This window comes from Echeneis naucrates, chromosome 4, assembly GCF_900963305.1.
Source record: "Echeneis naucrates chromosome 4, fEcheNa1.1, whole genome shotgun sequence".
NCBI lineage: Eukaryota > Metazoa > Chordata > Actinopteri > Carangiformes > Echeneidae > Echeneis > Echeneis naucrates.
In genome coordinates, this window is record NC_042514.1 from 6911614 (window position 1) to 6926452 (window position 14839).

At 40.4% G+C, this 14839-nt stretch overlaps 1 protein-coding gene across 3 annotated transcripts; it reads left to right on the forward strand.

Moving 5' to 3' along the window:
* Positions 1–3457: 3457 nt before the first annotated feature.
* abhd17ab (abhydrolase domain containing 17A, depalmitoylase b) lies at positions 3458–12341 on the forward strand. Of its 3 annotated transcripts, none has more exons than XM_029500802.1 (5): positions 3458–3509; positions 5589–5953; positions 7151–7345; positions 8023–8202; positions 9229–12341. In XM_029500802.1, the coding sequence occupies exons 2-5, from the start codon at positions 5595–5597 to the stop codon at positions 9452–9454; spliced, it is 960 nt and encodes a 319-aa protein (XP_029356662.1). In that variant the 5' UTR covers positions 3458–3509; positions 5589–5594; the 3' UTR covers positions 9455–12341. The 3 variants fall into 3 exon arrangements, with proteins under 3 accessions (XP_029356662.1, XP_029356661.1, XP_029356659.1); XM_029500801.1 differs by lacking the exon at positions 3458–3509 and adding an exon at positions 4179–4378; XM_029500799.1 differs by lacking the exon at positions 3458–3509 and adding an exon at positions 4181–4993.
* Positions 12342–14839: the final 2498 nt, after the last annotated feature.

Consider the following 14839-nt stretch of genomic DNA (forward strand, 5'->3'; position numbering starts at 1 on the left):
CTTTGTAACTGACTGCACAGTCTGAAATGAAGCTGGAATGTTTAAAAAGCCACACAGCAGTCGCACAATGCATGGCTGGAACCCTGAGGTTCAAGCTAACAGGACTCGACAGTGTTGTTTTTTTTCCCCCCCAAATGTAAATACCATATGGCTCCTATTCATATAGTATAATCTTATTGTAGATTTTTGCCAGGTAATAAAGGTGGGGGACTAAGGTGAAGAATAGTACTATGTGTATAAAAGTGCTTCTCATAATTATCCAAAAAATTGCCACAAACTGTGCTGATTTTTTTCACAATTTTATCTGTTTATTTACATTTGCCCATTTCATGTCCAAAGTACAGTCAGTAACTTGGCTCTGCTGATAGTATCTCCTACAGGCCTTTTATTTATCAATACTTTTCAGATGGTTAACAAGCCCCTCTGAGCTTTATTAATCTTGCTGAATTACACAGTATTTCTCCCAAATGCTTTTATCCTGTTACTGAAGTTTATTCATAGCATAGCAATATTACTGAAAATGATAAAGGCTTCTTGTGAGATGTAGCAGGGCAATTGAGGTTTCATCTTTTCATTATCAAAAGCTTTCCTTGTAAATGTTGCTTGATCTTGAGCATCAAATATTTATGAACGCGGTAGGAATTTCCAGAGTATGCCTTTTTAATTTTTTTTAAGAAGCAAGTTTAGAATGGGTTGGGCATGAATAACCCCCTTCAATACCCTTGAACACAGAATATCATGTTGGACCTCAGCTGTGTTTGGCTTTGGTGCCTGTAATGGAGAAAATTGGTAATTACCAGAATTCACATTAAAGTCTTAGTAATGATGACAGACATGTTTAAACAACTTTGTGATTTAGCTTGCCAACACAGGTACTGTTTTCTTTGGATCAATTGGTCATCTAAAAAAAAAAAAACTGTGATTAAATTTTCTCTTACATCTCACCACTCATAAAAAATGTTTTAATTCAGACAGCGTTTATGGGGATTCTTGTGGAATAATTATGCTAGGGGAGAATAACTGTCCATATTTAGGGGAACTTGTGGTTGGAGCAGCTCTGCAGTTTTCAGTTCCCTGCAGTGCATAATATTTAGTCAGACCTAGCCTTCTTGGTTGAGGACCACAACATAATAACATTGCCTACAGTTTTCCTTTTCAGAATGACACTCCCTTCAGATAAAATAGCTCTTTACTTGGGATGATTGTTCAGCTCTGTAAATCATGTGCATTTCATGGTTTACATTTGGTGTTTTCTATTGACTGCTCATATCACATCCCCTTTTGTTCTAAGCAGTCATGAGCAGTTTGAATGTAAACCACCATAATTTACACAATAAGCATGTTACTTATCAAAATACCCCCCAGCCTTTTTTTGCATGTGATTTCGGACAATTGGATAACTGACTGCTTGTGATGAAGGACTTGGTACCAGCATATACAGAAACTATACCTAAGTAATCTAGATATAAGCAGTACATATACGTTTATCTTCCTTCTCTTCTGTTGCTTTGATATAATTTTCATGTTTTCAATCCCAACTCTAGCACAGCCTTTAGTAATCAGTGTCTTCATCATGCAAGGGTTTGATTAATAATGACAAAACCTTTCAGTTGTGATGAGTCAGCTCACTGCAGAAGTAAAGACAAAAAAAAAGATACATTTTTTCTTAAGAGATGACTTTGAGGGGCATGAAAGGAAATCTACAATGTTCACAGAGCAGTAGTTTTTGTCCCTTGGCACTCCAGTCCCCCAGAAACACCACCAGATATCTTTTTATTTTGTTTTTCTTTAAAGATTTAGGATTGTATGATGTGTAAGAGTAAGTATAAAACAATAAAATCACAAAGTTTATTTTAAATTACACTTGTCTTTTGTATTATTTTTTGCATATTTTCTATAAATTGTTAAGCCTAAAAGCCTCTGCCTTGTAGAAAATAAAGCCTTTTTTTATTATTTCAAACCTACAGTTAGAACAATATGTGTGTTCTCTAGTGTGCTGTTGGAGGCATGGTTTCTTTGTTTCTACAGACCAGTACATCTGCGTACTGTGGCCCCCCTGTGTTGTACATGTATATTGTTCTGACTTAACAAAACAGTGTAGACACAAATGGTACAACACAACAACAAGGAATGTGCCACATTGTACACTCTTCAGAGAAAATGCCACAGCGGCCACTTAGCTAACACTTTATTTTGTGTCATTAAAGTCAAATTTTAAGTAATTCTTCATAAGGAAAATTAAATCTACATGTAAAAATATCACTGGTCTTTTCCCTGAACTTGGCAGTTTAGCACACTTTATCAGAAAATCTAAAGTTCCTTCTGTGTCCCTCTCACAGAAGGAACCTTTGGCCAGAAAAAACATGCAGCCACTAATGGTGATTTTCAGGTTATTTCATGGTTATAGTTTTCTACCAGTCACAGTTACAGACATTGGTGCCTATGGCTAAATCAGGTGTGAGGCTTATTTTTCTTATGAAAGAAATGTGGAAAATTATATTTTGTTTTGCCTGTTTGTAAAGATTCCATTTATGTGTCTTCACCCTTTGTAATCTGTGTGATTGACTTCTTCATACAAGAACATACAGCACTGAAGCTCCTAGCTCACTTACACCAGTGTTTTTGCTTCGTTGAGCTGATCACATGACCTCTGAGCTCCTTGTGGGCTTGTACAGACTGCTTCATTTTCACATGTTTTGTCCACTAGCTGCAGGGAAAGCCCAGATGGAAGAAACTCGATTACCTATGGCTATGTAAGCCATAGGCTAATAGCCATAACAGTACCCGAACCGCCTCCAGGTGCAGAGCAGCTATCATTAATGTTATTACACACACCTGTGGTCTTCCTGCTTCGACATAATATTGGCTGTGAAGAAATTCTCCAGACTGTTCTCCCCATGGTGTTGTTGCACCTGTAAAGTCCTGCATCTTTTTAATTTAGTTTTTGCTTTGTCTAGCTTTCTTAGCCAGAATAGCTCCACCCTACTGGAATGGGTCAGACACACAAAACGAGATGCTATACTTGTTGTACACTCAGCCACTAGAGCTTTACAAATTTAACTGTATAAAAAAAATAAATAAATAAAGAGAGGTTGCACAAATGTAATTCAGCTGAATGACTAATAAAGTGACAAATATTTTATACTGTTTGTTATTTTAAAAATTGTGCATATATATCTATATATAATTTGTCACTTTATTAGGGACAGAAATATATATATATACATACATACAATTTGTGGCCTGGCAGGCACTTTGAACAATTGTAAAGGTCTAGCCAGTCAAAGTGTGTACTTTTGTGTCCTGTTTCTGGTGGGTTGTGTAACTAGTTGAAAGGCTGACATTTGCACTTCTCTGTAATGGGTAGAGAAGGTGGTTCCTGAGCCAGCAAAGCTTCTTCCTCCAAAATTTACAGGAAATCTCTCTGTCTCTCTGTTTCTCCCTCCGTCTGTTGGATGGGAGGGGTCGGACATGGACGGGTTCTGAGAAAATGGGCCTCATGGGCGCAGGTAAGTGCAAGGCAGTCCACCCCTCCTGCGTGGGCCACTGAAAGATGGACATAACTCTGTCATCAGTTGCGTTTTTACGCCTTCACTATGGTTTATGGTTAGCAGGGGTAGATGGTGGGTGGCCAACAGGAATGGGGGCCTGGGTCAGAGATGAGGACGCTGAGCAAACTTAACATCCACTTTCATCCCCTGGACCGCCTGCGATGTTGTCTGTTTGTGTCTTTATCTCTCTCATCTGTGATTATTAAAATTTTAAGGAAATGTTCGACGTAGATTATTTACACTGATTATGTCCTCTATTTCACAGTTGCCATCATTTTGTCTGCCTTTGTGGTTAGTGTTTGAGGTCCCATGGTGGCTGTTTTGTGGAGGAGGTATTAACAGTTAGTTCGCACAGAGACTCAGGACTGGAAATGTGAGGGGTCAGGGGTCAGTGTTGGATAATTACTGGGAAGTATTATTTTATCTGACATATGATGAGGCATCCTTGTTCGTGCCAAAAGAATGAATGACTACGATATCAACGTTTCCCACCGACTTTTTTAATCGCAATGTCTGCGTCATCGCCGTGTTGTTCGGACGGCTCAGCTCGGGTCAGACGGGCCCTATTTCACTCCGCCGCCGCTCGGACAGACAACAAGTTTCCCTTAATTGTCCAATGGAAACTCGTGACGTCACATCCTGTCAGCTGTCGCTTCCTGGTGCGGCGGAACGGGCAGACAGTGAGGAAAACGCCGAGCGGACATGGATCAATTTAAATGACCCGGAGTCAAAGGGAAGAGTCTCCAGCACCGACCGTCCTCCGGAGGGGAGGAGGGGGCCCCCCACAGGGACGGATGCAGACGCCGGGAGCCGCGTTTTTAAACCGGGTTAGTCCGCCGGGAGTCCGTGAACGAGCGGAGCCGTCCGTGTTCTCCGTCTTCTTGCTAGCTTAAGCTCCGGTGTAGCTTTTAGCTGCTGCGCACAGAACAAACGACACTTTCTCCTTTTCTGTCTTTCTCCGGAAAAAAATGTGACTCTCGGTCATCGCTCTTCACACTTTCGCTCCTTCGTACCGGCGGACACGGATCGGTGTGTGTTTTGGTCGTGATCGGGCGGCGGATCTTGTGTGTTTTGGTCACTTAGAGGTCAAGACTGCGCTGGAAAACACAACGACACCAAAGTGAAGAAACAACCGTCGGATTTTTCTCCTTTTTCTTCGGGACATCGTACATAAAAAAAAAAAAAAAAAAAAAAGAAAAGTGGACAAAATGGCTGTGAGCTGGACTTCAGACATCACCCAGAAAATACTGCAAATATTTAGTAAATAGTAACAGCTGTTCGGCTCCACCACTCTTTTCCTTCATCTTTTTGTTTTTGCTAACTGGGCACTTAGAATAAACCGTATCCTGTTTTTGTGTCAGTCTGAAGTACAGGAAATCTTCCTTGTGGTTTTTGCATTGTTTAATTTTTTTAAAGTCAGGCTAAGCCCCTCAGTTCAACAGGTAAGCCTGCTGCTGCTGCTGCTGCTGCTGTTGTGTTTATGTATTGTATGTGTGAAGTCATCTGGGGCTTCAGCTGATGATTACATGGCTTCTTTGTAAATGATTAACGCTAAATTATGTTTAAGTCAAGAGTTACAATCATTATGTTGAAGTACATCCTGAAATGAGGACCTTATTTAGTTACTCATTGGGTTTAGTCATCATCCACAGTCATCAGTTTTAGAGCTAAAACGCTGACATTTATAACTGTAACTTAGGTTTTCTCATTTGTAGATATCTGGTGCTTTGTTTTGTTTTATCTTTTGGTAAATAAAATATTTGGCATAACATAGATAATAGTTTCATAATAATTATTACCAGGAAATTTTAATTACTGTTATTACCATTAGAGGTCATTATAACTGAACCATTATTTGTTTCCTTGTAGTCTTCTCATGTTACAAAGTGGTTGCTGTGGAAATATTTCCATCACCATTGTTTCCATGCCTGAACTGAGTGACTTGTACATTACATTGTGATAAGTATCTCATTGTCTTAACACTGGGATGATGTGGCTGTGTCAGCACAGTGATCCTCTTGTCCTCTTCCTGCACAGTAAAAGATGAATGGCCTCTCTCTCAGTGAGCTCTGCTGCCTCTTCTGCTGCCCACCGTGCCCGAGCCGCATCGCAGCCAAGCTCGCCTTCCTGCCCCCAGAGCCCACGTACGCCTTTCTCCCCGACCCAGATGGGGGCCCTGCCACTACAGGGACATCGGGGAGCCTGAGAGCACGGAGCGGCGCATCAGTCACTGGAAGTGGAGGGGCTGGGGCTGTGGAGGGACGATGGAAGCTCCACCTGACGGAGCGAGCAGAGTTTCAGTACTCACAGCGAGAGCTGGATATGACAGAGGTGTTTCTCACTCGATCCAGCCGGGGGAACCGAGTTGGCTGCATGTACATTCGCTGTGTCCCTAGTGCCAGGTAGGTAGTTTAAAAGGTCCATTTAATTTTCCATTCAGTGTTTTAACATATGTATTGTTTGCCATTGTTTGTTATCTATTTTGGATTGATTTGTCATTCTCATTTATTTAATTTTCAATTTTTTTTTCCCGCATGTTTGAAGTGTTTCTTCTTTTCTTGACAGACTTTTGTTCTTTAAAAGTAAAGTTCCCATTTATTTTACTCTGAGTTTTGCAGGAAGTTGAATGCTGGTTTTCTCTGCTGTTTGCAGCTTCCAGGTGTATGGCAGTGATCTTTGTTCAGTGAGTTAGAGACAATGTATTGGCAGTGATTGGCAGTTGTTTGTCTTTTTTGTATTTGCAGGTTTTACTAAATATACAAGTATTTAGTTAAACAGCTGCACTGTGCTGCTGCTGATTAATTTACCAAATCAATTAAAAAGACATGGCCATGCTTATGTTACAGCCAACGTGGAAAGGCCAAGAGCAAACCCAGAGGCCATAGTGGTTTAAAAACAAAACCACTGAAGGGGAATATCAACAGCCAGTATGTAGAAAAAAGAATCAGATTTCTCTGAGAGAATAAAATGCATTCATGAATAAAAAGGCAAGGGATAGAATACCCAGTGTTTGTACAGGATACCATGCTTCTGGTCTAGAATGTCTAGAAGTAAGAGTGAGTCACTTGATGTGAGTCTGTTGTGGTGAATCAGTCCAACATGTAGCACTTTTAGTCAGATGTGTCTTATGTGGTGTCGCATTGCTCTTTCTTTGTTTATCTTAACAAGAGCTTGTCTGTGGTTTGATCAAGAATAGACATGGGTCACATTCATGGTGGGATAAATGTGATGAAATGATTTATCTCCAATAATAGTCTGGTTGTTAGTACTAGCTTTTGATGTGGGCGTTTATCCATCGTGTGACTCTCTGTTTTATGACTCCAGCAGAACTATGAAGCGTTTTTATTTACTTGTGCTGTTTTATAGTCACTTTAAGTCCCATGTAGAGGACTACTGTTTAAAAATAGAAATCTCGCATATTCAAGTAGCTGCAGTATGAAATATAGACACTGGCTATAAATATGGGCATTTCTCATGTAACAAATGGGACCACCTAATCATTTCTAATTTCCTGAAGAGTTTATGAAAAGACATAAGAGACAGAAATTTTTACGTCTGTACCAAAATCAATATTCATTTGACCATGTGTGTCTTCTCAGATTTACAGTGCTTTTCTCCCATGGTAACGCAGTCGACCTGGGCCAGATGAGCAGCTTCTACATCGGCCTCGGCACTCGCATAAACTGCAACATCTTTTCTTACGACTATTCAGGCTATGGTGTCAGTACTGGCAAGCCCTCTGAGAAGAACCTTTATGCAGACATAGATGCTGCCTGGCATGCTCTGCGCACACGGTATGCTGTGATATCACTGTCCTATATGTCTCCTTCAAGGGATGATTTATTATACTTGTTTTTTCTCTGCCAAGTAAAGACATTTCCAACATAGTTCCCATTTTCAACTATGAATTTCAATGTGAGTATATTGCATGTCCTATAAAAAGAAAAGGCAAAAAATAAAGAGAGGTCGTTCAGGGTCCAGTATGGATGATGATGTGAAGATCAGAACAGAGCTAGGATGAAAAGTGTAGTGTAGATGCTGGATGAGTGAAAAAAGAGCGAGGTAGATGGATGGATGAGCACTGGGAGGCAGGGGAATATGTCTGTTAAGGATGTTGTGTTGTGATGAAGTGATTCATTAGTGAAAACAAACCTGTTTTAATGTGGCTCTAGCCTTGGGAAATAACACCAGCAAGCGTTGATTAAAGGTATTTCAGTAAATTTAAGTTTGCTCAAGGCTGGACTGATATTTGAACATTAAAATATATTCTCCCATAAGTAACGTTTAAATGTATAATTTTTGCATTCCTCATTTTACTACTCTACTTGTTGTACTAGAAGTGCTGTAGAAGTAGAAGATGCTGTATGAATGTGTGTGATTGGGTGAGTGTGAGTGCTCTAAGTGGTCAATAGGGCCAAAACAGTGCTTAAACTTCACACACCCCTTTTTCTGTCTATATGCTTTTAACCAGGTATGGCATTAGCCCAGAGAATATAATCTTGTATGGGCAGAGCATTGGTACAGTTCCCACAGTAGACCTGGCATCTCGGTATGAGTGTGCTGCCATTGTTCTACACTCACCTTTAACTTCTGGTATGAGAGTGGCCTTTCCTGACACAAAGAAGACCTACTGCTTTGATGCTTTCCCCAAGTAAGTCTGCTGAATTTTTTTCTGGTCTCCCTCTATCAGGCTCAAATCTAAAATGTTTGTTACCTCTGTTTCATAATTTTTTTTTATTAAAATTGTTTTGTTCTGAATTAGACTTTTAGTGCAGGGTATAATAGCTGTAATCTGAAAATTATATTCTCAGCTGTGAAGATCCAATTTCATTAAAGAAATCCTGCAGCTGGAACGCATAAGACATAGATCTGTTTCTACAAAGTTAACCTTTAGGCCTGATTGTTAAAGACAGCAAATTAATTAATTCAGTGATGTGCTCCTTGGACAGAATACTGAAAGCTGGTTGTTTTTTTTTTTTTTGGTTTTTTTTTTTTGTGCTTCATGTACAGTTAGAATCAAATTCCCTGAGATTTGTTAGCAGTTGTAAAGTGGGTGTTTGCTGTAGTATGTCGTAACTGTGCTGACTTTTTATTTTTAAACTTTGGCAACAGAACACTTCCCTTGGCTGGACAATAGCGACGCAGAGTAAATCTATCATTAGTGAGCCTTTATCCATGCTGTTCTTGGTGTCAGTTTGGTTTTAGTGACGGAAGTTATCAACAGCCAACCTCAACCTTAGCACAGAGTCTAGTTTCAGATGGTACATGTGGTTGAACAACAGAGCTGATAGGAAATCAGGGAATACCGCAGTGTGTGTAGTGAGCTGAAAAAGCCTCCTGTGTTCAACATAATGTCTCTCTCTTTTTAGATTTGACTTCAGGCTACTGTTGTGTGGTCGAGTCAACTCTTACCTAACGTGAATCTGCACATTTGATTGGCAGTCAAACATTATCATACTACACCTTTTGCTGACCAAAAATAGTACACTTACATATTAATCTACTCTTCAAGCAGTAAATATGTTATAGCCCTGAACAAATTACAGATGTAATCCAGGCAATATTCAAACTTCAGTTATCCATTGTTTAATCCATAATGTTTTTAACAAATTTTATGATTGATATTATCATTCAATTTCACTTCTTTATCTTCTTTCTTTCCTTCTTTCCCATTTAGCATTGAGAAAGTCTCCAAAATAACATCTCCAGTTCTCATCATCCATGGGACAGAGGACGAGGTGATCGACTTCTCCCATGGCCTGGCTTTGTTCGAGCGCTGCCCCAAAGCCGTGGAGCCTCTCTGGGTGGAGGGAGCAGGACACAACGACATTGAATTGTACAGCCAGTATTTGGAGCGCCTACGCCACTTCATAGGACAGGAGCTGGCCGTACAACATGCTTGACCTTCACCGCTACCAAAATCATCATCATTACCTTTTATTTCCCCCTGGTCCACTGAAAGCCTCGCCTCTCTGTGTCCAAGATGGAAACATTTTCAAGAGTCATTCAAACCATCACTGAGTTCACCGAAGCACTAAGGAGTGGACCGTTTCATATACTGTAGTGCTCTGTTTTCAGGGCATAGTATGCCTTCAATTGACCATGGATTGATGTGACACAAAGTGTGTTCATAGAATCAGAAATGAGTGTGTGATATTTAGTCTGTTGTTTTTGTAGCAGAACCTTTAATTGTGCAGGTGAGAGCCGATTACATATATTCCTATGCTGTGCAATAATACGGACAGAATCACAGTTCAACATTAAATGGGGGAGCGGTTGAAAGAACAACAGACTGACAAATGATCAACTACGTCAACTATGTTGTGCTCCACATGGAAAGTTTACATCCGTTTTCCAGCCTACTCTTGTTGTTAGTGTGTATCTTTAGTTCTTAAACCACATGAGGAAGGGTGAGCAACATCAGACTCCCTCCGCTCTTAAGATGTGTGGCAGACATTTGGGGTTTTCTAATCGCATATTAAAACAACACAGGTTTGTTACCAACTTCTCTACATTGAGCCACCAGTTTTTATCAGTCACACCTGTAAATTTTTTATGTAGCCCAATAGGAAAAATTGTCCAGTGACTCCAGTTGGGATGGGATGATTTGACTGTATTTTCTAGTTATTGCTGGTGTATCATTGGACTACATCACACTGAAAGGTGTCTTTATTACCTTCTCCCTGCCGTGTGCTTGTTGGAGTGGATGTGGCTTATCCATGTTCCTGGGGAAAAATGAAAATGATGCATAGAGATGTTTGTTTTTCTTTCCACCTTATTGAACATTTTTGCTCAGGTAATCCTCTTTTAGACATTAGGGTTGATGTGTTCCACATTTGTCTTTTTTATGTGTGTGTGTATATACACACACAAACACACACACAGTCAGTTTAATCTCTTCCAATCCCTTTATCCATTTTTTCTCAACCAAGTAATAAACCAAATTATGAGCCCATTCTTGAGTTACAGACCAGCTCTTGACTTTGGTGAGCTGTTAGGAACCTTCATCTTTCCTGCTCCAGTTGATCCACTAAGCTGTCTTCACTCCTTTCTGGCGCACTTTTGCAGCACAGAGATGGACTGAGATTTGGCTGCATCGAAGAACAACTAATGTTCAAGAGCTGCTGAAAGAACGTACCTCCAGCTCCATCAGTAAATGGAAAGTCTGAGAGTGTGTTCACTCTGTTGTTTCGGTCTTGTTAATGTTTCACACCATGAGGTCACAGCTGTCAGTGATGTTCCCATTTTTGACAGCGTCTGGAACAGAAACAACACTAAAATGAAATGGGCCACAGTTTTCCACCCACAGCCTGTTTTGAAAAATCGGTCTGAGAGCCATCCTAGTCACCCTCACTCCAACCTGACAGAGACTTTTGATCATTTAAAAAGCGTAAGAAAACTTCGCTATGATTTCAGCACTGATGAGCCTCTCAATGGGAGTAGTACACATCCCTCACCTTCTACAGATAAGCACAGAAACATGTTTTATCACAATATAGTTTTAGTTTTCCAGCTTTATGAGTTCAGTGACAATCACGCTTGTGTGAACAGGTGGACAGTCCTTTCACGTTCCTTTTCCTCCATTATTCTTTTATTGTTTGCAGTAAATAAATTGTGTGAAATTGTGTAACATCTTGCTCTCTGGTTTACAGTCAACTTCTAGGTAACACTATATATTTTGCCTCAGAATTTGAGTGTTACAGTAACTTTTCTAGTTGCTGATGATTATCATTGTTTTTTGAATAGGAAACTGTCTCGAGCATGTTTTCTTGCCCCTGTGTTTTATTGTTTATCTTGCGCTGATTATTTGGGGAAATATCACTAGTCAATTGTCATATATTGCTGCAAATGGCATCTGTTAAATCAACATTTTGTTTATATACACAGAGAGATGGTACACAATTGTGTCAGTTGGCTCACCTATTGAGGTTATTTTTGGTCAACTAAGGAGATCATTCATAATCTCTCAGACGCTGAACTCAGTGACTGCCTCACTAACAGTTGAAACTATTTGTCTTAAAGGTGCAACTATAAAGCTAGTCCCAAATTTAATCCGTCCATGGGTCTAAGTGACTTTATTTACCTGAATAGATGCATTTAAACTTCAGACTAAATGTTGTATCGTTGTCACTTTGTAGTTCAAAGTGCACGTATGAACCAAAGTCTAATTTGTTATGCTTTACCCAGTTCACCTGTGTTTATCAATCTTTGTAACAAATGATAAAATTATGAAAATCTTAAGCTCTTTTTACTTGTTATCCATCAGTATAATTTTTTTTGCTATTGCACATTTGGATATAAATGAAATGCAAATTTCTCATATCACAAAATAATTGTGTTTTATCATATCTTGTCTTGTTTGAAATATGCAAGATGGAGTTTAAATAGCTTAAATTAACCAAGTTGTGGGTGTTTGTTTGAATGTTTTAAGTTGGGTTTTTTTTTTTTTTTCCAAGCCATTTATAATTTATCATTTGTGGAGAAGTACAACCTAAGCAACTTAAGAGCGTGATGGGTTGTTGAACAAAAAAAAACATTGTGGGTCAAAGAAAGAACAATGACACGGAAGCTTCCGGCAGACATATGAGAAGCTCTTGTTAAAAAAAAAAAAGAAAAAAAAAAGAAAAATGTTTGACTCTCTGGCATGACAGCTGTGTATCAGGTTGGTCACCACATTTTGTTATCCATTGTTTATTATACTGACTTGTTTTTAGTTTTTAAGATACCGTCTTTTACCAGGACCTAAAAAGAAGAATCTAATAAAACATTATCAGAAACTGATAATAAAAATGTCTCTTTGCTTTCTTATGAAGGTATTTCTTCCACCTGGGTATAATTCATTCATTCATTCATCTTCTACTGCTTATCCATTTCCAGGTCGCAGGGGTGTTGGAGCCAGCCAATCCCAGCTCACTCTGGATGAGGGCCGGGTTAACCTGGACAGGTCGCCAGTCCATCGCAGGGTGAGCATACAGCGACACACTACCACTCACACTCACACTCAGAAGTACGGACAATTTAGAGTCACCAATTAACTTGCATGTCTTTGGATGGTGCAAACTCTGCACAGGCAAAGGAACCAACTTTCTTGTTGTGGGGCAACAGCAGTAACCACTATGCGGCCGTGCTGTCCCTGGGTGCATTTCACAGTAAAAAGGGGGCTCTAATGAGCCAGGGAAGGCCTTTTCTCCAGAAATCGGTGTTGTGTTTCTCAGTCTCTGCCTGATTTTTCACCTGTTGGCATGAATAAAGACTTGCCTGTAGTCAAAAGCTTCACTAGGCTGCACAAGATAGAGCCATGAAAAGCCTGGCGGAAAAACTGGTTGATAAAAAATGTGTTTTAATTAAATCAGCACAAGGACTCAGGTTTGTCTCAGCCTCCCTGCACTGTCTGCCATCATGGTGAATTGTGGAGGAATGGGGACAGATGGATCGTAAGCTGCACTCCCCCCCTAACACACACATTTATGCCAGCTCGTTTTCAATGAGCTACATAAACAATCTGGTGTCCCACTCAAATGCTTTTAGGGATTAAAAGCAGCTGCAGCAGCCCATCATCCCTCAGTGTAAGGCAAAGTTAGTGCAGCCTGACCTACTGCATCAAACACAAACACCAACGCCGCCCCTCTGCACTCAAATGCTCTGACTTTCACACCGCCCTGGGCACGTGAACCCTTTTATGTTGACGTGCATCAAAGGGTATTGGACAACAGAAGACTTCAGATTTGTGAGCTAAAGAGCTGCCTTTGAATGTTCTCAGCTTGCGGTGATGTGAACCTCTAGACAACGTTGCTTGCCAGTTTTTGAGCCAGAGAAACACAGACAAGCTGCATCGGCTGCTGGGGTGTCCTTGTTAAACCAGGAGTGCCTGGATGAGGGAAGAAACGAGGGAGTGCTGCTGGTTTGCTTTATCATTGGGTGGAGACTGTCACCCTGTGTGTGTTGTTTGATTAGTCACAACGTAAACAAAACTGATGATTTATAAAATTCAAACAACGTTCAAATAATATACAGTGCTGTTGTGGGATGTAACGGCCTCCAATGTGTGTCTCACTTGTCAGCAGCTGACTTTTGTTTAGGTCCACCAGCCACTTCATACATGTGAGTAAGTGTTTGTCCGCCCCGCACCAGAGACCAACTGATTCATATCTGTGCATAGCTTATTACCATCCACAAATATGGCAGTAAACTGAGACAAGCATATACTCAAAGTGCTGTAAATCTGCTCTATGTGTTGGTGAGTGGGTCAAGTCCCCGAGCTGAAAGAGCTGCCAGGCTTCTATCACGGAGACAAGCCAACATGGCTTTAAGCAAAACACAAAAAAATGACTGTTTCCTTCTTTAGTGTTTCTGTAGATTTATTTGAGGCCTGCCAGCATTTCCGCTGAGCTTACTTTTGTTTCTCATTACCATTCTTGAAATGGAATATTTTTCCCTCTGAATTGTGTGTAAATCACTGATGCTATCTATGTGCTCTTCAACAGAGAATGTTGATGGGCACATTCACGTTGAATATTTTTTCTTTCTTTTTGCTTGAATTCACTCTAGGAACTTTTTCTAAATGCATTCAATCAAAAATCCGCCCCTAGCTATATCTCGAATGTGAGGTATTAAATAATGCAGCAGATAGTTGTGTGTTGGATAACACTGTTGCCCCGCAGCAGGAATCAAACACTCTATGAACCCCGGGCCTCTCTGTGTGGAGATAACATCCTCTCACTGTGAATGTGAGTGTGAATGATGATTGTGTTTGATGATTGTGATGATTGTATATGTGTCGGCCCTGTGATAGACTGCTGACCCGTCCAGGGTGTGCACCGCCCTTGTCCAATGTCAGCTGGGGTCGGCTCTGGTGTCCCTGCACAGATAGTATAAATGATGGCTGGATATGTAACTGATATTACGTCTTTTTTGTTGGTCTTTGTGTCCGTCCCTGAGATATGAGGCCAGTCACCTTCAACTGGCCGACATGGCTTTGTTGTGAAATGCCTGGCTTGCCTATCCTAAGCAAGCGAGTTATATTTGCACTCATTGGAGTAAAAACCAATTTCTTTGGCCCTTTAAGCGAGCTCTTCGTGCAGAGTAACCACCTGTTGAAGTGTGCTCCCCGTCGCTCTGTCTCCCAGCATCTCGTTGTAAACCACAAAGTAGATGCAGTTTATTTACTGCCCATTTCCACTCAAATGCAGTGACAGCGCATCAGCGAAATGGGAGCGGAGTGGAGGCGAAGTCAGCCCTTGTTTTATTTTTCACCACAATATCCATAAAGCAGATAGGACAGAAGAAGT